Source organism: Petromyzon marinus, chromosome 7, assembly GCF_048934315.1.
Source record: "Petromyzon marinus isolate PM22_M1 ecotype Great Lakes invasive population chromosome 7, UKy_Petmar_22M1.pri1.0, whole genome shotgun sequence".
Taxonomy (NCBI): domain Eukaryota; kingdom Metazoa; phylum Chordata; class Hyperoartia; order Petromyzontiformes; family Petromyzontidae; genus Petromyzon; species Petromyzon marinus.
The window spans coordinates 15,381,847-15,405,465 of record NC_133673.1 but is presented as its reverse complement, the minus strand read 5'-3'; the positions used below and the strand labels follow the sequence as shown (position 1 = coordinate 15,405,465).

The window sequence follows — 23,619 nt, the reverse complement described above, 5'->3', positions numbered from 1 at the left end:
GTATCAGGGCGTGCAGCGGTATCAGAGCGTGCAGCAGTATTAGAGCGTGCAGCAGTATGAGAGCGTGCAGCAGTCTCAGAGCGTGCAGCAGTCTTAGAGCGTGCAGCAGTATCAGGGCGTGCAGCGGTATCAGAGTGTGCAGCAGTCTGAGAGCGTGCAGCAGTCTGAGAGCGTGCAGCAGTATCAGAGCGTGCAGCAGTATTAGAGCGTGCAGCAGTATCAGAGCGTGCAGCAGTATCAGAGCGTGCAGCAGTATCAGGGCGTGCAGCAGTATGAGAGCGTGCAGCAGTTTTAGAGCGTGCAGCAGTCTCAGAGCGTGCAGCAGTATCAGAGCGTGCAGCAGTCTTAGAGCGTGCAGCAGTATCAGAGCGTGCAGCAGTCTTAGAGCGTGCAGCAGTATCAGAGCGTGCAGCAGTCTTAGAGCGTGCAGCAGTCTTAGAGCGTTCAGCAGTATCAGAGCGTGCAGCAGTATCAGAGCGTGCAGCAGTCTTAGAGCGTGCAGCAGTATCAGAGCGTGCAGCAGTCTGAGAGCGTGCAGCAGTCTGAGAGCGTGCAGCAGTCTTAGAGCGTGCAGCAGTATCAGTGCGTGCAGCAGTCTGAGAGCGTGCAGCAGTCTTAGAGCGTGCAGCAGTATCAGAGCGTGCAGCAGTCTGAGAGCGTGCAGCAGTCTTAGAGCGTGCAGCAGTATCAGAGCGTGCAGCAGTCTGAGAGCATGCAGCAGTATCAGAGCGTGCAGCAGTATCAGAGAGTGCAGCAGTATCAGAGCGTGCAGCAGTATCAGAGCGTGCAACAGTCTTAGAGCGTGCAGCAGTATCAGTTTGTGCAGCAGTCTGAGAGCGTGCAGCAGTCTTAGAGTGCGCGATTGAAGGAGCGACGCGCGCGCGTTGGCGTCTCCGTGGAACGTCTCAGCGGAACGTCTCAGCGGAACGTCTCAGCGGAACGTCTCAGCGGAACGTTCGCGAGACGTTCGCGAGACGTTCGCGAGACGTTGGGGACTGGGGAGCGAGCACAACGGCCTCAGTTCCCCCACATGAGCCGTTTAGAAATGGTGGCAAAATAAACGCGACGAGTTAAGGGATAAATAAATGAATAAACACTCTTACGAAGACACGAGCGAACAACGGTCACGTGGGCAGTAGAGTGTGTCGCTCGCTAACAGCACTTTCCCCAACAGTCTGCTCAAGGCTACAGGGGAGATCTTTGTCTTTGTGTGTGTGCGCTTGTGGACACGTGTGTGAGGAGCGGTGGTGTAGCGGTTAGCGCTACGCTGCGCTACGAACCTGGCGACCCGGGTTCGATTCCCGCTCACGGCCAACACCCGGTGACTATTATCTGAACCGGTCCTGGGCCTCCCCTAGGTCGACTCAGCCTGAGATGAGTACCTGGCGCGGTGTGTACACATCGCCACTGGGGAGACAAAGGCGGTCGGGCGTGGTGCTGGCCACCGACCCCCTCGTGTACCGTTCCGGCCCTCATAGGTGCTACTCGCTAACAGCACTTGCCCCTACAGTCTGTTCAGGCTATACGGGGGATCTTTGTCTCTTTGTGTACACGTGAACGAGGTGGATGTTTATCGAGAGTGGGGTTCATTTACGGAGTACTTCTCGTGAACACGATCGCGGAACTCGGTAACTTGATGCCTTCTCCCCGGTTGTGCCGCGCGTCTCGCTCCGACGCACTGTCCGCTGGACGTGCTTGCAGCTTGATTTTGTTACATTAATAAACATGCTATAAACAAGCAGTAAGAACCGTAGGCGCAGGGGTTAAGGGTAAAAATAAGCTCTCTGTAGCGAAGCGTCGGGCATTATCATCGTCATCCCGAACGGCACACGATAAATCATCGAAGAGGAGTTTTATAATATGCTTCTCGTCTCCCGCTCATCCCACGTTCATCTCACGCTCGCAGCAGAGATATCGCGCGTGGCCCCTGCAGAGACACCGCGCGTGGCCCCTGCAGAGACACCGCGCGTGGCCCCGTGCAGAGACACCGCGCGTGGCCCTGCAGAGACACCGCGTGTGGCCCTGCAGAGACATCGCGCGTGGCCCTGCAGAAACATCGCGCGTGGCCCTGCAGAGACACCGCGCGTGGCCCTGCAGAGACATCGCGTGTGGCCCCTGCAGAGACATTGCGCGTGGCCCTGCAGAGACACCGCGGTGCAGACAGCGACCAGCGACCAGCGCCCCACCACGCCACTCGCGCGGCGCGGAGACCCCAGCTGGGCTCTGTTCGAATTTGTCGCTTTTTGTACTGCGGAGCACCCAACACCCACCCAGTCCCTCCCCCCCCCCCAAGACTCTCGCGCCCCCCCCCCACGTCTCCCCCCACCCACCACCTCTCCTGACCTCTTTTCACCCCTCCCCTCACTCCCCAAACACCCCCCCACAACCGCCCCCCCCTCGCATTATTTAGACATCACCGCTACGACACAAAAGACAAAGTTTCCCAAACCACCCACCAACACCGACCCTCCCCCCGGTATAGCCTCAACAGACTCTTGGGGCAAGTGCTGTTAGCGAGCATTACCTATTACAGGGCGACACTGCGGGCCAAACAGTGGGTGGGAAACACCACGCCCGGCCGCCTTTGTCTCCCTCAAAGCTATGGCTTTGCTTTGTTGTTGCTTTAACACATCCCACCCGGTAGTGATTAGACGCCGAGTCCGCTCTAGGGGAAAAGCCACCAGCGCTGGTTGGGATAACGTCAGCGCCGTTGGCGGTGGTGGCGGTGGTGGTGGTGGTGGTGATGGTGGTGGTGATGGTGATGGTGGTGATGGTGGTGGTGATGGTGGTGGTGATGGTGGTGGTAATGGTGATGGTGGTGATGGTGGTGATGGTGGTAATGGTGATGGTGATGATGGTGATGGTGGTGATGGTGGTGATGGTGGTGATGGTGATGGTGTTGGTGGTGGTGATGGTGATGGTGGTGATGGTGGTGATGATGGTGATGGTGGTGATGGTGGTGGTGATGGTGGTGATGGTGGTGGTGGTGGTGATGGTGGTGGTGATGGTGATGGTGGTGATGGTGGTGGTGGTGATGGTGGTGATGGTGATGGTGGTGATGGTGATGGTGGTGGTGATGGTGATGATGGTGATAGTGGTGGTGATGGTGGTGGTGGTGGTGGTGGTGATGGTGATGGTGGTGATGGTGATGGTGGTGGTGGTGATGGTGATGGTGATTGTGATGGTGATTATGGTGATGGTGATGGTGGTGATGGTGGTGATGGTGGTGGTGATGGTGGTGATGGTGATGGTGGTGATGGTGATGGTGGTGATGGTGGTGGTGATGATGATGGTGATGATGGTGATGGTGGTGATGGTGATGGTGGTGGTGATGGTGGTGGTGATGATGGTGATGGTGGTGATGGTGATGGTGGTGGTGATGGTGATGATGGTGGTGATGGTGGTGATGATGGTGATGGTGGTGGTGATGGTGATGGTGGTGATGGTGGTGATGGTGGTGATGGTGGTGGTGGTAATGGTGATGGTGGTGATGATGGTGGTGGTGGTGGTGATGGTGATGGTGGTGATGGTGATGGTGGTGATGGTGGTGATGGTGGTGGTGGTAATGGTGATGGTGGTGATGGTGGTGATGGTGGTGGTGATGGTGGTGATGGTGATGGTGGTGATGGTAATGGTGGTGATGGTGGTGGTGGTGATGGTGGTGATGTGGTGATGGTGGTGATGGTGATGGTGGTGATGTGGTGATGGTGATGGTGGTGATGGTGATGGTGGTGATGGTGGTGATGATGGTGATGGTGGTCATGGTGATGGTGGTGATGGTGATGATGGTGGTGGTGGTGGTGATGGTGGTGATGATGGTGATGGTGGTAGTGGTGATGGTGGTAATGGTGGTGGTGATGGTGATGGTGGTGGTGATGGTGATGATGGTGGTGATGGTGGTGATGGTGATGGTGGTGATGGTGGTGGTGATGGTGATGATTGTGGTGATGGTGGTGATGATGGTGATGGTGATGATGGTGATGATGGTGATGGTGATGATGGTGATGGTGGTGATGATGGTGATGGTGGTGAATCTCACTCGGGGTCGCTACGGTCGTATTCGTAGCACGCTGCGCGCTAAGCACAGCGCCACCGCTCTCTCTCTCTCTCCACACAACCCACAGCCCTTCCCCCCCACCAACTAATGCCCCCGCCTCCTTCAATCACCCCCCCCCCGTCACCCCCCCACCACCACCACCCCTCCTCATACTCCCTCCACCTCCCCCCACCTCTATTCTGTCACCTGAATGGGCAGCTCGGCAGGAGGAGAAAGCGCGCGGCGCATTGGTGGGGGGGGGGGGGGGTAACGAGACGACTCCCCCCCCCCCCCCCCCCCAGAGCCGCCAGCTCTCACACACACAAAGACAAAGATCCCCCGCATAGCCTTCACGGCCTGTTGGGGGCAAGTGCTATTAGCGAGTAGCAGCACCTATGACGGCCGGCACGGCACGCGAGGGGAGGGGTCGGTGATCAGCATCACCCCGGGCCTCCGTTGTCTCCCCGAGTGGCCGTGTTTACTACACACCGCACCGGGTACTCATTTGAGGCTGAGTCGACCTCGGGGAGTGAGGCCCAGGACCGGTTCAGACAACCGTCACTGGTATCGGTGGCCGCGAGAGGGAATCTGGTTCCTCGCGCAGCGCGCTAACCGCTGCACCGCCGCTCCCCACATGAAGATACACACACACATCACACACACACACATCACACACATCACACACACACACATCGCACACACACACACATCACACACACACATCACACACATCACACACACACATCACACACATCACACACACACACATCACACACACATCACACACATCACACACACACATCACACACACACACATCACACACATCACACACACACACATCACACACATCACACACATCACACACACACACACATCACACACACACATCACACACATCACACACACATCACACACATCACACACATCACACACATCACACACATCACACACACACATCACACACATCACACACACACCACACACACACATCACACACACATAACACACATCACACACACACATCACACACACACATCACACACATCACACACACACACATCACACACACACATCACACACACACATCACACACACACACATCACACACACACACATCACACACACATCACACACATCATACACATCACACATACACATCACACACACACACATCACACACATCACACACACACACATCACACACACAAAGCAACACCCGCCATTCGCCACTAACTGACAGTGACGTCTCCACGGCCCTGTGCCAGGCCAGGTTCACGTTGCGGCCACGTGAAGCATTGAAGGCTCGCTGACAGGAGGTCACGTGACAGACCCTGCAGGTGCCATAGGTTGACTGACTGAGATGACCGGTAGATGCACCACCAGATGTACCCCCCTACTGTGCCAGGCTAGGTGCAGGAAGTCACGGGGCAGACCCAGCAGGTGCCATAGGTTAGCTAACTGAGATGACCGGAATAAGAATGTGACCACACACGCGTGAAGTTATGGGTTCAATCCCTGGGTACTGTATGGAACACTTTAAGATTATAGACCAAACCCACAGTACAATACAGCTGGGTGTGTATGCAGCGTGAAAGTGGACAGCATCCTAACACTCCGTGTAAACAACCCGCGGGCGTAGTCTCATGCTGTGTTCAGATCTTTTTTTTTTGTATGAGCTGTTGTTGTAAAATGTGTTGGTTGTCGTTGCTGATGTATTGGTATCTGTGTCGTTGTTGTTGTTGGTGGTGGTGGTGATGTTGTTGGTGTGATTGTGTTTGAACATCTTGACACCTGTTTTATTGCCCTAAAGGGTAAAACCTATTCTTATTTTTTTCATAAGTGGTTGTTGTTGATATTGTTGTTGGTGTTGGTGTGGTTGTTGTTGGTGTGGTTGTTGTTGTTGGTGTGGTTGTTAGTGTGGTTGTGGCATTTGTTGTCGACTTTGCTGTGGTTGTGAATACGTGGGTGTCTAGCGGGCAGAGAAAGAACAAAGGTGCTTACTCACTAACTCACTCACTAACCCACTAACTTACTCACTGAATAACTCACTAACTCACTAACTTACTCACTCACTCACTAACTTACTCACTCACTAACTCGCTAACTTACTCCCTAAATAACTCACTAACTCACTCACTCACTAACTTACTCACTAACTAACTCACTAACTTACTTACTCACTAACTTACTCACTAACTCACTAACTAACTTACTCACTCACTAACTTACTCACTAAATAACTCACTAACTCACTAACTCACTCACTCACTAACTTACTCACTCACTAACTCACTAACTTACTCACTAACTCACTAACAAACTCACTCACTCACTAACTCACTCACTAACTCACTTACTCACTAACTCACTCTCTAACTCACCCACTAACCCATTCACTTACTAACTCACTAACTCATTCACTCACTAACTCACTCACTCACTCACTAACTCACTCACTAACTCATTCACTCACGAACTAACTGACTAACTCACTAACTCACTCACTCACTTACTCACTAACTCACTTACTCACTAACTCACGAACTAACTCACCCACTAACTCATTCACTCACTAACTCACTCACTAACTCACTAACTCATTCACTCACTAACTCACTCACTAACTAACTCACTAACTCACTCACTCACTAACTAACTAACTCACTCACTAACTCATTCACTCACTAACTCACTCTCTAACTAACTCACTCACTAACTCACTCACTCACTAACTAACTCACTAACTCACTCACTAACTTACTCACTAACTCACTCACAAACTCACTTACAAACTCTCTGACCAACTCACTCATTCACTCACTAACTCACTCACTCACAAACTCAAAAACTCACTCACTCACTAACTCACAAACTCACTAACTCACTCTTTAACTCACCCACTAACCTATTCACTCACAAACTCACTAACTCACTCACTTACTAGTCTGCTCACCAATTCGCTCACTAACCCACTTTGGTACAAACTCGCTAATTCGCTAACTTACGAACTAAATTACTCAATCGTTCTCCAAATCAATCACTCGCTACATCACTCACCCACTCACCCAACCCCCCACCCATCCACTCACCGACCCATCCACTCACCCATTCACTAACCGACCTACTCACACACTCAACGATCCACTCACTTATCCACCCACCCAATCCACTCACCCATACAAAGACCCACTCACCTACCCACTCAACCATCCACTCAGCTACCCACATATCCACCCACCCGCTCACCTACCCATTTACCCATCCACCCACCCACTCGCCTACCCACTCAACCATCCACCCACCCACGTATCTACCCACCCACTCACCTACCCACCCACACACTCGCCTACCCAATCAACCATCCACCCACCTATCCAGCCACCCACTCACCTACCCACTCACCGACCCACCCACTCGCCTACCCACTCACACATCTACTCACCCACTTATCCACCCACCCACTCGCCTACCCACTCACACATCCACTCACCCACTCGATTACTTCTGAGCACCAACACTCTGGGCGAGAGTGCATGGAGGGGGCACGCGACGGGCGGGGTCGCGGGGAGCGGCGCATTTGGAGAGAGAGGGGAGAGGGGGAGAGCGGGAGAGAGCGGGGAGAGAGGGGGCGAGGAGAGAGGGGAGAGAGGGCGCGTTCATTGAGAGCTGTTGAGGGGTCTTTGTAGAGGAGCGGAGAGTGTCGAGAGCGGAGTGAGACGGGGGGGGGAGAGAGAGGGACGGGGGGGGAGAGGGAGGGAGGGGGGAGAGAGGGGGAGAGGGAGGGAGGGGGGAGAATGGAGGAAGGGAGAGGGAGGGAGGGGGGAGAGGGAGGGGGGAGGAGAAGGAGGGAGGGGGGGAGAAGGAGAGAGGGGGAGAGGGAGGGGGGAGAAGGAGGGAGGGGGGAGACGGAGGGGGAGGGAGTGGGGCGAGAGGGAGGGGGAGGGAGGGGGGGAGGAGAGAGGGAGGGAGGCGGGGGTAGAGGGAGGGAGGAGAGAGAGGGGGGAGAGGGAGGGGGGAGAGAGCGATGGAGGAGAGAGAGGGAGGGAGGGATAGGGAGGGGGGATAGGGAGGGGGGAGCGAGTGAGGGAGGAACCCGCAATGAAGAGTGGGGGCTACCCGAAGGGCGACGGACCCCAACATCTTCAGGGGCCGGTCAACGTGCTCTTCGGCTACGCCAAGCTCGCCGTACACAGGGCGAGGAAGGTGGCCCTGGAGTGGCAACGTCCGGCCAGCAGCCTGGGCATCTTCCGCGCTCTGGTCGGAGCCAGGGTGTGGCCGGAGTTCCGTCACGCGTGGCTGACCCACGCCGTGCCGGCCTTTAAGGAGCAGTGGGCGCTGGAGGAGGCCGTGTGCTTGGTGGCAGATGACGGTAGAGAGCTCTGTGCATGCAGATCTGAGCTACCCGTCGGAGGCCGATGGACTGTGGAAGGGCTGCGTGCAGATGCAGCACTTGTCGTAAAAGAGAGAGAGGGGGGGGGAGAGGGAGGGGAGGGAAAGGGGGGGGGCGAGAGGGGGGGAGCGAGGAGGGGAGGGGAGGAGAGAGAGAGGAGGGGAGAGAGGGAGGGAGAGGGGGGGAGGGAGAGGGGGGGAGAGAGGGAGGGAGAGGGGGGGGGCGAGGGAGGGATAGGGGGGGCGAGGGAGGGAGGAACCCTCCAATGAACAGTGGGGGCTAAGTGAGGAACCACGCAGCCGATGTCGCAAATATTTGCGAAACCGCCAACTTCTAACGCGACGTTGATCCCTGTTGGAGTGGCATCTTGCCCAACGCCTCCTCCCCCCCATCCCCTCCTTGCTATTCCCGCTGCCTCCGGGAGTGTCGCAATGATCTGGGGTCCCGGTGCCGCTCACACGACTGAGACATCGGGAAAACCACAGAGAGAAAGAGAGACACACAGAGAGACACACAGAGAGACACAGACACACAGAGACACACAGAGAGCGATAGAGAGACAGAGATTCAGACACAGAGAGAGAGAGACAGAGACACACAGACAGACACACAGAGAGACACAGACACACAGAGAGACACAGAGAGAGATAGAGAGACAGAGATTCAGACACAGAGAGAGAGACAGATACACACAGACAGACACACAGAGAGACACAGACACACAGAGAGACAGAGAAAGATAGAGAGACGCACAAACAGAGAGAGAGACAGACACTGATAGAGAGATACAGGCACAAAGATGCACAGAGACGAACACACAGATACACAGGAACAGAGAGAGATAGAGATACACACACACTCAGAGGCAAAGGCAGAGAGACACACAAACACACACACACAGACACACACAGACACAGACAAACACAGCCAAAGACAAAAATCCCCTGTGTAGCCTGTGACAGACTGTTGCGGCAAGTGGTGTTAGCGAGTACACACAGACACACACACAGACACACACAGACACACACACACAGACACACAGACACACAGACACACACACACACAGACACACACACAGACACACACAGACACACACAGACACACACACACAGACACACAGACACACACACACAGACACACACACAAGACACACATACACACACAGACACACACACACAGACACACACACAGACACAGACACACACGAGGTCACGCATAGACTGTTTCCTCACCTCATCTCTCACAGCCGGAAATGGAAGTACTGCGCTCGATCTGAAATCACTCCGAGACCTCGATCCGAATTCACAGCCCCCACCTCCCACCATCCCCCCACTATCCCTCCCTACCCCCCCCCCCACCTCCCACCATCCCCCCACTATCCCTCCCCATCCCCCCCACCTCCCACCATCCCCCCACTATCCCTCCCCATCCCCCCCACCTCCCACCATCCCCCCACTATCCCTCCCCATCCCCCCACCTCCCCACCATCCCCCCACTATCCCTCCCCACCCCCCCCCACCTCCCACCATCCCCCCACTGTCCCCTCCCTACCCCCCCCCCCCCCCCATTCTTTCCTCCCCCCCGACCCGCCCCGCCGTTCAGGTCACGTGTTCCCGCTCCACCACCACCCCCGCCCTGCCCCTGCCCTCCCCCACCAAATCCGGAGGGTGGCAATGCTCGTAGGGCGAGGTGAGACAGGCGAGGCAGTGAGATGATGACGTAACGGGTGGGGTTCTCTCCACTCGCGTACCCCGGCGAGATTTGTCAACTACCTCGCCTGGTACACAGCAGGTTATGGGTTCGATCCCGACCCTGACGCCTGCTGCTGTACATTTGGAGTCTGCGTGTCTCTCCTCGGGTCCTTCGATTTTTTCCCCTTCACATTTAAAATCAACGTCACGCGTTTAGAGTGTTTGGCTGCCGCTATCAATGTCCACGTGATGATGATGATGATAAGCCCACTTCGTTGAGCTATCATTTGTGATAGCCAGCTCGCTTTTGAATAAAAAAAAAGTTTAGTTTAGTACCGATTTTACCTCTCACTCCGCGGGGGTAAATGTGTGTGTGTGTGTTGAATTTCTTTCGCACCGTGCGTAGCCAACCGTGCTAATCGGAGGTGCGGAATCACTCTGGAACTATCATTCACACAGATGTATCGCTCAGAGGTATCACAGGGCTACAACTCAGATGCGAGTGATAGCGAAATGCGAACTTACCTGCGTGGCTGCTTCGAGAGAGTCATAGTGTAAGGGCCCGTATCAAAAATGTATGACAGGTGACGTTTCGGGCAATGAGCCTTCTGCACAGCACAACACACACACTTTGTCCACACTCTCTCTGCGTTCATGTTTAGTGACTTTCTTTAGCGTCTGTCGTCTTCGTTGCGTTGTTTTGGTTCAATCGAATCGTCAATCGTTTTTTGTTTATTTTTTGGCATATATCTCCCTCGATAAAGTCGGCAGCGGTGCACAGTGCAGCGGTGGTGGGGGGGGGGGGGGTGTGGCCACAGAGCAAGGGGAGTGAAACAAAGACAACCATATTCTTGGTTCTTTCGGTAAAGTCACGTAGAAGGGAAACAATAAAATAACAAAAATATAAAACAATAATATTCTCACGACGTTTCGACTGCAGCACAAGCAATCATCATCAGGTGTGAAAACCACAACAAGAACATTTGAAAAAAGTGGCGGTTTTTTACGTTAGCACCACGGATAGCGATTTGACAGTTTGTTCAGATGGACGAGTCCATCTATGTTCGGAAAAGAGGAGGGGGGAGACGAAAAATAATGGATGCGGTCTGAAAGCCACCTTAAGCGTGATCAATCAATTAAGACCCGAAATGGTTTATCAGATCCTTCCAATGATTGCTAAGCCAGAATCCATCTTCTCGGTTGAAATTGTCTGTGTTTGGATATGTGGATAGCCTCATGAACGAATCTCTCATGGTAGCCAGATGGCTTGCAGATAATCTCTGTCTTGGAGAAGTCAATGTCATGTGAACCTACTGAATTATAACAGTGATCTGCCACGGCCGAGGTGTTGGTCCTACCGTGTTTCAGGACTGCTTTGTGTTCACGAATGCGGTCCGAGACATGTCGTTTGGTTTCTCCAATGTAACTACTACCACAGAGGCAATTTAGTTATTATTATTATTATTGTTTCCCTTCTACGTGACTTTACCGAAAGAACCAAGAATATGAATCCCTGCAGTCACGAAAGCTTTAAATAAAAAAAAGACAACCAGTCACGACCTCGGCGGCTAACTGGTGTGCCCCGACTTGGAACATAGCAACACGTGCGATGATCGCCCTGATCCGCCGCATCTCGAGAGGACTCTCCGTATGCCGCGGGGACGGTTCCGACGCCCTAAAACGTCGCAATTGTTTTGTATTTGTTCTTCGAGATCCTTTGCCATGTTCAAGGCCCGCGGTCGCTCCTCTTCATCCCCTCTGGAGACGCGAGGCCACAATGAGAGGTCGATGTCGAGTCGGAGGCTCCTCCTTCACCGCCTTGCACCACGTGGCCTCGCATCTCTCCCAGGGGGTTTTTCCTTTCTTGCCCGATGGCCTCCATCTCACCTCCCACCCCCCACCTCCTCCTCCACCTCCTCCTCGCGTCTCCGTGTGAAAAGAGCTATGTAGCTGTTTTTCCGAAGCGACCCGACTGTCACAAATGATCGCTCAACGAAGTGGACTTCTCGCCATCACGTGGACAATTTTTGCAGCAGCCATATAGTCTGAAGACGTGACGTTGTTTCTAAATGTGAAGGGGGGGGGCGGGGGGAAATCGAAGGAGCCGGAGAAAAATTCACGCGACCACGAGGAGAGAGCGCGGACGAGAAAATCCGGGCATACTTTTGTTAGCGTGACCTAGAGCCATCGAGTCGGCGTCTCTCGATGTCTCGGGCGATGTCAAGTTCCCACCGTGCTACTCACGGACGTGCTGAGTTGACACACTTCTTAGGAGGCCAAATGCGATGTCTTCGATCTGTTTGTCGACTTTCTTCAATTACGCGTGGGTCCTCTGCCTGTGTCTCTTGTACGATGCCGAACAAGTGCCCTCCTCCTTCTCCTCCTCCCCATTCTCCTCCTCCATGCCTCTTTCCACACTCCCCAGCTGTTCCGTTCCGTTCTCTTCGCCACTCTCCGTGGTTCTGATCTACGCCTGCGGTAGCCGCGAGGAATGCGCAGGCAACGGAAGCCCTTCCGTCGGCAGCGGCGTTCGTAGGAAATTGCAGGGCTGCGCCTGTACTGTCATAATTTAACGTGCCAAGACAAAGATCCCCCGTATAGCCTGTAACAGACTGTAGGGGGCAAGTGCTCTTAGCGAGCACCTATGAACGGTACACGAGGGGGTGGGTGGCCAGCACCACGCCCGACCGCCTTTGTCTCCCTAGTGGCGATGTTTACTACACGCCGCACCAGGTACTTATTTGAGGCTGAGTCGACCTAGGGGAGACCCAGCACCGGTTTGAGATATTCGTCACTCGTGACTTTGCTGACCGCGAGCGGGAATCGCACTCGGGTCACCGGGGTTCATCGCGCCAACCGCTGCGCCACCGCTCCCCCACACTCACGTTGACGCACTAACACACACATACACCCACACATACACACACGCCCGCGTGTGCGTATGTGTGGGTTGTGGGGAGCGGTGGTGTAGCGGTTTGCGCTCTGCACTATGAACCTGGCGACCCGGGTTCGATTCCTCACGGCCAACACCAGCGACGATTATCTGAACCGGTCCTGGGCCCTCCCCTGGGTCGGCTCAGCCTCAAATGAGTACCCGGTGCGGTGGATAAAAACATTGCCACTGGGGAGACAAAGGCGGCCAAGTGTGGTGCTGGCCACCCACCCCCTCGTGCGCCGTTTCGGTCTCGCTAGCAGCACTTGTCCCAAAAGTCTGTTAAAGGCTATACGGGGGATCTTTGTCTTTGTTGACTCTGTGACATCGTAGTTAGTAGTCGGGGGTTCGGCGCGTCCGTGGTGGTTTTTTATTTGTTGTTTTCGCGCGGAATAATCCGACTCGACGGCTCATTCTGGCGACTCAAAATATTTAAGAGTTGCTCCCAACGTCAATAGGCTAATTGCCATATTTTTTTGTATTGTCACGTGACTTGGTCGTCTCCGCATCCAGCCACCCAACCCCTAACCCTCTCCCGCCCTCTCCCTCTCAGTGGCTCGGCTCTCCCCCCCTCCCCCCCCCTCTCCCCCCCCCCCTCTCTCTCCCCCTTCTCTCTCTCTCTCGCCTCGCTCTGCATGCTCCATTGCTCGCTGACGGAAATGAGGCGTAACGAGCTAAGAGGAGAGCGAGAGGAGAGCGAGGAGGGAGGTAGGGCAGGGGAGGGGGTGGGAGGGAGTGAGGTCGGGCGGGAGACGAGGGAGGGGAGGGAGTATGCCTCCGATAACTCCAGCTGGAGTTGGGCTCTTGCGAGAGTTCGCGGAACCCAAAGAACGGGCACGCTCGCTCGCTCAACCCAAATCTTCGTCCGCACCTCCTCCTCGTCCCTTACCGCTGAACCTAAAGCTTTGGGTAACAATATTGGGGGGGGCAGGGGTGGGAGGTAGATAAGGGGGGTGGGAGGGGGGGCACTCGCCTATCCCCCCTCTCGATGCGCAGTGACCCCGGGGGGCCGCAGAGCGCTCCTTGGATGAGCGCCGCGAGGACCTGACGCATGGGTGGCTTTGGCGTGGTTGTTGTTGTGGTTGTTGTTGTTGTGGCTGTTGTTGTTGTGGCTGTTGTTGTTGTTGTGGCTGTTGTGGCGTGGCGGTGGCGTTGTTGATAGGAGTGGCGTGGCGAAGGGTGGCGGAGCGGATTTGTAATCGGCGTGCGCGTCGTGGCGTTGATCGGACGCACAGGGTTGCGTGGCGCGTGGCTTTGTTGTTGTCGTTGTTGTAGTGGCGTGGCGCGGTTGTGGTTGAGTGGCGATTAGCGAAGCGGTGAAGGCGGTAGTGGTTGCGGCCGCGGCGTTTAGTGGCGTGGAGAGCCGCGAATTCGCGTGCTAGGAATGGTGCGCGGAGCGGCGCAGTGGGGGTGGTGGTGTTGAGTGGCGTGGAGTGGCGTCGAGTGGATGGGGGATTCGCGTAGCCTTGACGTGGCGGTGGATGAAGGAGCGGAGTGGAGTGGTGGTGGTGGTGGTGGAGGCGAGGCGCGGCGCGCTGCGTGAACCGCGCGGGTCACGCGGCGCGGTTTTACGCACGCGATGCGTTCGGCGGTTTCACTCGCGAGTGAGTTTATAGGAGCGTGCGTGTGAGTGTGTGTGTTGTTGAGCGTGTGTGTGTTTGTGCGTGTGTATGTGTGTGCGTGTGTGTTTGTGTGTGTGTGTGCGTGTGTGAGCGTATGTGTGCATGTGTGTGCGTGTGTGTGTGCGTGTGTGCGTGTGTTTGTGAGCGTGTGAGCGTGTGTGTGTGAGCGTGTGTTTGTGCATGTGTATGTGTGTGTGTGAGTGTGTGTGAGCGTGTGTGTGTGCGTGTGTATGTGTGTGCGTGTGTGTCACGGCGGCCTTCATAGGTGCTTGCCACAAAAGTACGTTAAGGCTAGACGGGGGATCTTTGTGTTTGGAGCGGTGGTGCAATGGCTAGCGCGCTGCGCTACGAACCATTCTCCCCGAGTTCTAGTCCAGCTCACCGCTACCAACAGTGACGATTACCCGAATTGGTCCTGGGCCTCCGCTAGATCGGCTCAGCCTTAAACGAGTACCCGGTGAAGTTTGCCAGCCATCGCCACTGGGGGTACAACGACGGCCGGGCGTGGTGCTGCCCGTCCCACCACCCAACCTCCACCACCTCCGACCAACTGGCGGCGCGCTCCTGGCTCCTCACACGGAGACGAGAGGAGGGGGAGAGGAGCAGGAGGAGGGGTGGGGGGCGATGCGGTGTAAGTGTCGGGGGGCGGGAGACGAAGTGGACACCTGAGGCAGGGAGGGAGACAAACAGCGGATGCGGGGTGAAGGGGCGCGCAATCGCATCATAGAGGGAGCAGTTACCAGGGGTCATTGTGGATTTCACCGCAGACGTAACACTCATACACACGTCTAGACGTGCATATACATCGTACACACATACAAACACCAACATACATGCACACGCGTGTGCATGATACACACAGACACGCGGGCAAACACATACATACACTCGTACATGCAGAGACTCATAGACACACGCATATTAGGTACACCGAGACGCACACACACACACATCGTGACAAAAAGATAAATATCCCCCGTATAGCCTCGGCAGACTGTTGGGGAAAGTGCAACGCACACTGCCACACATACACACCGACGCACATACACACCGACGCACATACACACCGACGCACATACACACCGACGCACAAACACACCGACGCACAAACACACCGACGCACAAACACACCGACGCACAAACACACCGACGCACAAACACACCGACGCACAAACACACCGACGCACAAACACACCGACGCACAAACACACCGACGCACAAACACACCGACGCACAAACACACCGACGCACAAACACACCGACGCACAAACACACCGACGCACAAACACACCGACGCACAAACACACCGACGCACAAACACACCGACGCACAAACACACCGACAAATATCCCCCATTTAGCCTCAACAGACTGTAGGGGCAAGTGCTGTTAGCGAACACCTATGAAGGCCGGCACGGCACACGAGGGGGTGGGTGGCCAACACCACGCCCGGCCGCCTTTGTCTCCCTAGTGACGATTGTTTACACATCGCACCAGGTACTCATTTGAGGCTGAATCGACCTAGGGGAGGCCTGGGACCGGTTCAGATAATCGTCACTGGTGTTAGCCGTGAGTGGGAATCGAACCTGGGTCGCCAGGTTCATAGCGCAGCGCGCTAACCACTACACCACCGCTCCCCACACACAACGACAGATATACACACACGCAAAGACACCACTGACACACACACACCGACACACACACACTGACACACACACACCGACACACACACACCGACACACACACACCGACACACACACACACCGACACACACATACACCGACACACACACACACACCGACACACAGAGACACACACACACCGACACACACACACACACACCGACACACACACACCGACACACACACATACCGACACATACACACACACCGACACACACACCGACACACACACCGACACACAGACACACACACCGACACACACACACACACACCGACACACACACACCGACACACACACGCCGACACACGCACACACCGACACACACACACACCGACACACAGACACACACACACACCGACACACACACATACAGACACACACACACGTGTGCAGTATAAATTGGAGATCGCAGGGCGCGTGACGCTGACGATGTCGCGGTGACCGCCATGGACGCCTCGCGAGTGGCACGCGGCGCGCGTGAGTGGCACGCGCGCCTCCTGCGGTGTCTGTATGTGTGTGTCTGTGTGTCTGTGTGTGTCTGTGTGTGTGTGTGTCTGTGTGTGTGTCTGTGTGTGTGTCTGTGTGTGTGTGTGTCTGTCTGTCTGTGTATGTGTCTGTGTGTCTGTGTGTCTGTGTGTGTGTCTGTGTGTCTGGGTGTGTGTCTGTGTGTCTGGGTGTGTGTCTGTGTGTGTGTCTGTGTGTGTGTCTGTGGTGTCTCTGCGTGTGTGTGTGTATCTGTCTTTGTGTGTTTGTGTGTGTCTTTTGCGTGTCTCTGCGCGCGCGCGCGTGTTTGTATCCGTCTGTGTGTGTGTCTGTCTGTACCTGTGTGCGTGTGTCTGTGTTGGAGTGAGTGGGTTGAAGGGGGGGGGGTGTAGAGGAGAGGGATCCGTCGTAAAGGCTGCGAGGACGGTGGCGACCCGTGAGTAACGCGTGGCTCTGGCGGCCAAAGCATTTTGGATGTAGGATGGAGAATAAACGCGGGGGGTGTCTGGAGGGGTGGGTGGGAGACTGTGATGGAGGTGTCCAGGACGCGACCGTGCCCGAGTCCGTGTCATCTGTGTGTGGGTGTGTGTCGTGGGGGGGGGTGGCTGGGGGTGTTTGGGAAGTGTGTATGTATGGCGGGCGGGGTTGGTCGTGGTGCTAGATGATGATGATGGTGACGACAGTTTGTAGGAAAGGATGGCGGCAAGAGTTGTGGAGATGGCTGAGGAGGAGGGGGGGGGGGAGAGAAGAAGGGGGGGGGGGTGAAACGTCGCCGCCATCGCCACTCGGCAGTCGCTCGCCCGGGCTGCAAAAAAAAATCCACCCCCCCCCCCCACCACCACCACAACTTGAAGCAAACTTGTGACGCGATGTGACAAGGCTGGCAAGGCCGCCTCTGCGCGCTGGAGCGTGGCTAACACGCCGTGACGACCTCGGCTTATTTGGGAAAATTAGGCTCAAACTTGACGTCTGGATGGCTTTATTCGGAAGACAAATGTCACACGGCCTCATCGTTCCACGGCTCCGCTTCCCCCCCCCCCCCCCCCCCACTTATATCGGGTCGGGGAGGTGGCTGTGGAGTCGCACTCGGAGGAGCCTCGCGGACGACGCCGCGGCTGCCTCGCGCGCGCGCCGCCGTTGACCGCGCGCGCGCGTGGCACCACCACCCCCCCCCCCCAGTACCGCAGCAGCCTTCGCTTCCTTCCCTCGCCCTGAGCCAGGTCGGGCAGATCGCCAATTGTATTTGGTTGTTGTTCTTCGTAACGCCGCCCGTCGCATTGCGCCTGCTACCTGTCCCCCGTGAGCCCGGGGACGCGGGCGAGGGGACTGCCGCTGCGGGAGATCGGGCGGGGCAGACCGGCAGCCGGACGTGCTTGTTAGACGGTACACGTGGAGTGAGTGTGTGCTCTGGTGTGGCGTGTACTCGGCGGTGTGTACTCAGCGGTGTGTGCTCTGGTGTGGCGTGTACTCTGTGGAGCGAGTGTGTGCTCTGGTGTGGCGTGTACTCTGTGGAGTGAGTGTGTGCTCTGGTGTGGCGTGTACTCTGTGGTGTGGTGTGTACTCTGGTGTGGTGTGTACTCAGCGGTGTGTGCTCTGGTGTGGCGTGTACTCTGTGGAGTGAGTGTGTGCTCTGGTGTGGCGTGTACTCTGTGGAGTGAGTGTGTGCTCTGGTGTGGCGTGTACTCTGTGGTGTGGTGTGTACTCTGGTGTGGCGTGTACTCTGGTGTGGTGTGTACTATGGTGTGGTGTGTACTGTGGTGTGGCGTGTACTCTGTGGTGTGGTGTGTACTGTGGTGTGGCGTGTACTCTGGTGTGGCGTGTACTCTGGTGTGGCGTATACTCTGGTGTGGCGTGTACTCTGTGGTGTGTACTCTGGTATGGTGTGTACTCTGTGGTGTGGCGTGTACTCTGTGGTGTGTACTCTGGTGTAGTCTTTACTCAGTGTCGTGTACTCAATAATGCGGTCTGTACTCATTGGGGGTATACGCAGAGGTGTGTGTGTTGTGTGTGTGTTGTGTGTGTGTGTCGGATGAATGTCACGTGCATGTCAGGGTGCTTTTGAATCGTGCGTACTCGCTCAACAACACTTGACCCAAAAGTATGCTGAGCCTTTAGGGGGGCCTTTGTTTGTGTCTGCGCATAATTGTATATATGCATATCCATTTGTGCATGTGCGTGCGTTTGTGCACGTGTGTGTTCATTCGTATGTCTCTATGTGTGTATTTGCATACGTGTCGGTATCTAATTGTCGCGAGCAGCACTTGCCCCAAACGTCTGTTAAGGCTATACGGTTGATCTTTGTCTTTGTATCTGGTGGGGTCGTGAACGAAGCTTCTTGAGCTGTATCTTCTCTCCTCGGTTTACATTTTCATTCTTTTACTCATTAATTCACTTGTTCATTCTCTCATTCATTCACACGGTAATGCAATCGTTCATTCATTCATGCGCCGTCCCTATCATCATCATATCAATGCATTAATTCATTCATGCATTCGCTATTTCACTCATTCGTCACATCATTCTACGCGTGCATCGATTGCATAATTACGCATTGATCACCGTTGTAATGTCATGGTATTATCAGCAGCGTGGCAGACGTACCGAGATGGTGGTAGTCGCAGGAGGAGGATTCGTAATGCGATGTGTCGCTTATCCAAATACATTCATCGACTGCGGTAATTAAATAAGGTCCGGGCGAGTAATTTAAATACGGTCGCCTTTAAACCCATACCCTTCGTACGGACCGTACACATAACCACCGCAGAGCTTCTTTATGTCTTGATCGAACTGAATGTTTGCCAGGCATGCACGTACATATATGTGTGTGTGGTCTGTATATATATATGTGTGTGTGTGGTCTGTATATATATATGTAACTGTCTATACAGCTCGGTAGAGACCGGTTTGCCATATCGACATGTCACGAAAACTAAACACGTGTGTGTGTGTGGGTGAGTGGGTGAGTGAGTGTGTGAGTGGGTGAGTGAGTGTGTGGGTGAGTGAGTGGATGAGTGTGTGTGTGAGCATGTCTGTGTGTGTGTATCTGTGAGTGTGAGTCTGTGAGTGTGTGAATGTGTGTGTGTGTGAATGGGTGAGTGTGTGTGAGAATGTCTGCGTCTGTGAGTGTGAGTCTGTGAGTGAGTGTGTGAATGTGCGTGTGTGTGTGTGAGTGAGTGGGTGAATGTGTGTGTGAGATGGTCTGTGTGTGTCTGTAAGTGTGAGTCTGTGAGTGAGTGTGTGAATGTGTGTGTGTGTGAATGGGTGAGTGTGTGTGTGAATGTCTGTGTGAGTCTGTGAGTGAGTGTGTGAATGTGCGTGTGAGTGGGTGAATGTGTGTGTGAGAATGTCTGTGTGTGTCTGTGAGTGTGAATCTGTGAATGAGTGTGTGAATGTGTGTGTGAGTGAGTGGGTGAGTGTGTGTGAGAATGTCTGTGAGTGTGAGTCTGTGAGTGTGTGAATGTGTGTGTGTGAGTGGGTGAGTGTGTGTGAGAATGTCTGTGTGTCTGTGAGTCTGTGAGTGAGTGTGCGAATTTGTGTGTGTGTGAGTGGGTGAGTGTGTGTGCACGTGTGTTAGTGCAAGTGTGAGTGATCATTAATCGTTGTATGAATATCAATTTAATAACCGCCAATGTATATACTTCGTCTATCTCCACCACTGTCTACATATATACGTATGAAAGCGTATATACGGTGATAATAACCCTGACATACATGTTTCTATTATACAAAAAAACACCCCTATATGTTTATAAATGTTAAATAGTGGTGGCCGACTGCTCTCTTTGATTCATAAACACAGGAACAGATTAATTATTGTTGCGGGTTTGCGGTTTAGAGGGCTCGCGAAGAATTCGCGGTCTGTGAAAAACAAGCGTATGTCTGTTTATTATATAACGATGTCGGTAACGATGATGACGGTGATGATAACGACGGGAGGTTATAATTGGCGATGATGATAGTAGGTTATAAGCGTAGATATTCATGATGACGATTATGATGATAGACACATGTTGGTCGTGGTGACGATAATAGTGATGACGAGCTTTAATGATTAAAGTGATGATGACAGTGATGATGTAGTGTGGATAAATGGTAACGGATGATGATGATGATGAGTATGATCATTGTTCGTTATTTTTTACTGTAAGATGTGATTGTCTTGACTGGGTTCTGTCTTGAGATGCCTCTTGTCGACGCGATATGAATTCCAGGAACTTCTGCTGTTTGCGGATACATCTGTGAGTGGTGGTGATGATGGTGATCGTGATCATAAACATTATTCGTAGATATGATGATGTTGATTCTTGGAAGAGGTGTTCGTAATCACGTTGCTGTGATGATGATGGTGGTCTATAGACTATAGTGGATACATTTTTCGTGACGGTGATACTGGTGGTTGTGGTATAGGGGATGAATTATTCGTAATGATGCTGATACTGGTGATGATGATGGTGGTGGTGTATAGTGGATTAATTGTTCGTAATGATGCTGATACTGATTATTATGATGATGGTGGTTTATAGTGGATGAATTATTCGTAATGATACTGATGATGATGGCGGTGGTGTATAGTGGATATATCATTCGTGATGATGCTGATACTGATTATCATGATGGTGGTGTATAGTGGATACATCATTCGTGATGATGGTGATAACGTCTCATTGTACTAGCAACACAAACTCGACCGGCTATACCTGTCACTCTCCACATCGCTTGCGATATCCGTTACACTGCGAAGGCTGAACCCGAACGTGTGCTCACGTGAGTGTCTATATCGTTACGTCGAGCGACAGCATTTGGTTTACTTCTTAGTGAGCGACATCAAACGATCGAAAACTCTTCGTGGGAATCCCATTGTGACGAGCACGCCGCAAACCACGTGGGGAGGGGCATCTGGGATTAAAAACCACGTGGCCATATAGTTATTGGCCGGGGGATTTAAACAACAACAACAAAAAGGCAATTGGCCACGCCTCCGTTATAACTCGCGACTCCGTTATAACTCGCGACTCTGTTATAACGCGCGACTCCGTTATAACCCGCGACTCTGTTATAACGCGCGACTCCGTTATAACTCGCGACTCCATTATAACTCGTGACTCTGTTATAACGCGCGACTCTGTTATAACGCGCGACTCCGTTATAACCCGCGACTCTGTTATAACGCGCGACTCCGTTATAACTCGCGACTCCGTTATAACCCGCGACTCCGTTATAACTCGCGACTCTGTTATAACGCGCGACTCCGTTATAACTCGCGACTCTGTTATAACCCGCGACTCCATTATAACTCGCGACTCTGTTATAACCCGCGACTCCATTATAACTCGCGACTCTGTTATAACGCGCGACTCCGTTATAACTCGCGACTCCGTTATAACGCGCGACTCCGTTATAACTCGCCACTCCGTTATAACGCGCGACTCCGTTATAACTCGCGACTCCGTTATAACTCGTGACTCCGTTATAACTCGTGACTCCGTTATAACCTGCGACTCCGTTATAACTCGTGACTCCGTTATAACTCGCGACTCCGTTATAACTCGCGACTCCGTTATAACTCGCGACTCCGTTATAACTCGCCATCACCCAGTGAGTCCAACGCAAACCACAAAATAATAAAGATAAATTTAGCAAGCACATTCGTCGCTGATAATAACAGCAACACTGTATGTCCCTTATGTATAAAATATATATAACACACATTTGACATATATACGTGTCATAGGTGACGTTTAGATGTAATCGTTTCTTCATCACCGTAAATAGATAGAGGGGTGGGGGAGGGGAGTGAGTGAGAATGTGAATTTGGTGTAAGCCGGACACGAATTCTCCCGCCATCATCACAAGACGATGTGGGGGGTAAGGATGGCGAGAGAGGGGGGGGGGCAGGGGGAAGATGGGGGGGGGGGGTAGGTGGGGAAATCGCCGGGTAAAGACTAATTGTGCCATTGCAGTCTTCGCGACCTTAAACGCGGTTGTTTAATTCCCGTCAGATTTCTCGCGAAATCGTGGTGCCGTCTTCATTGCCAGCAATGGAGCAAACGGGCGAAACGAAATTTTTGAAGAATTTCGTCAAGGTGAGAGACGACCTAATCCCGATCGCAGTGGCTATTTCCCCACCTGATGCTTGTGATAGGGGGGGGGCAGGGGGGGGCGGAGGGGGGGGGCAGACGCCGATAGAGAATTCAACCCCCCCCCTCCCCACGTCTAAATCAATTGGACGGATAGCAACAGTTGGCAACAGCTACAGAAGCTGCCGCTGGTGCTGCTGCCGCTGCTGCTGTGAGTGAATGGAGATGGAAGCGCGTCTCTGCTGCGGTTGCCACCTGTCCCGGTTTTTTCCCCAGGACCCAGTCTGTTGTTGATGTTGTTCGTTGTGAATGAGACAGCTCGCACGTCTATCTCGTGGTTCGTCTGTAAAGTCTTCCCGGGACGTTTAAAAGTCACGATCATTTCTTTGGGCAGGTTGCGTAACAATAACCATACTTCACCACTCAAGATAATGGCGTTTTACATGTATGGGGTGTTCCCTTGTTCGGCTATTGCGAGATATTAGTCGTCGCATGACGTGTCCCGATTCGTGTAGCTCAGAGGTGGCAACCCGCGTGTGTGTGCGTGTGTGTGAGGAGCGGTGGCGCAGCGGTTAGCGCACGGCCACCCGAGTTCGATTCGCGCTTACGGCCAACGCCAGTGACGATTAATTATCTGAACCGGTCCTGGGCCTCCCCTAGGTCGACTCAGCCTCAAATGAGTGCAGTGTGTAAACATCGCCACTG

General features: G+C 53.8%; 1 protein-coding gene across 2 annotated transcripts in view; it reads left to right on the top strand.

Annotated features, from left to right (window-relative positions):
- LOC116940042 (paired box protein Pax-6-like) overlaps positions 1 to 23,619 on the top strand; it is a 95,853-nt gene that overhangs the window by 42,256 nt on the left and 29,978 nt on the right. Inside the window, exon 3 of one of the 2 annotated variants that reach the window (XM_032949289.2) lies at positions 22,837 to 22,920. The exons of the other annotated variant lie outside the window; for it this stretch is intronic. Coding sequence (XP_032805180.1) covers positions 22,837 to 22,920 — 84 coding nt within the window. The remainder of the gene's footprint in view (positions 1 to 22,836; positions 22,921 to 23,619) is intronic. 2 annotated transcript variants of the gene reach the window in all.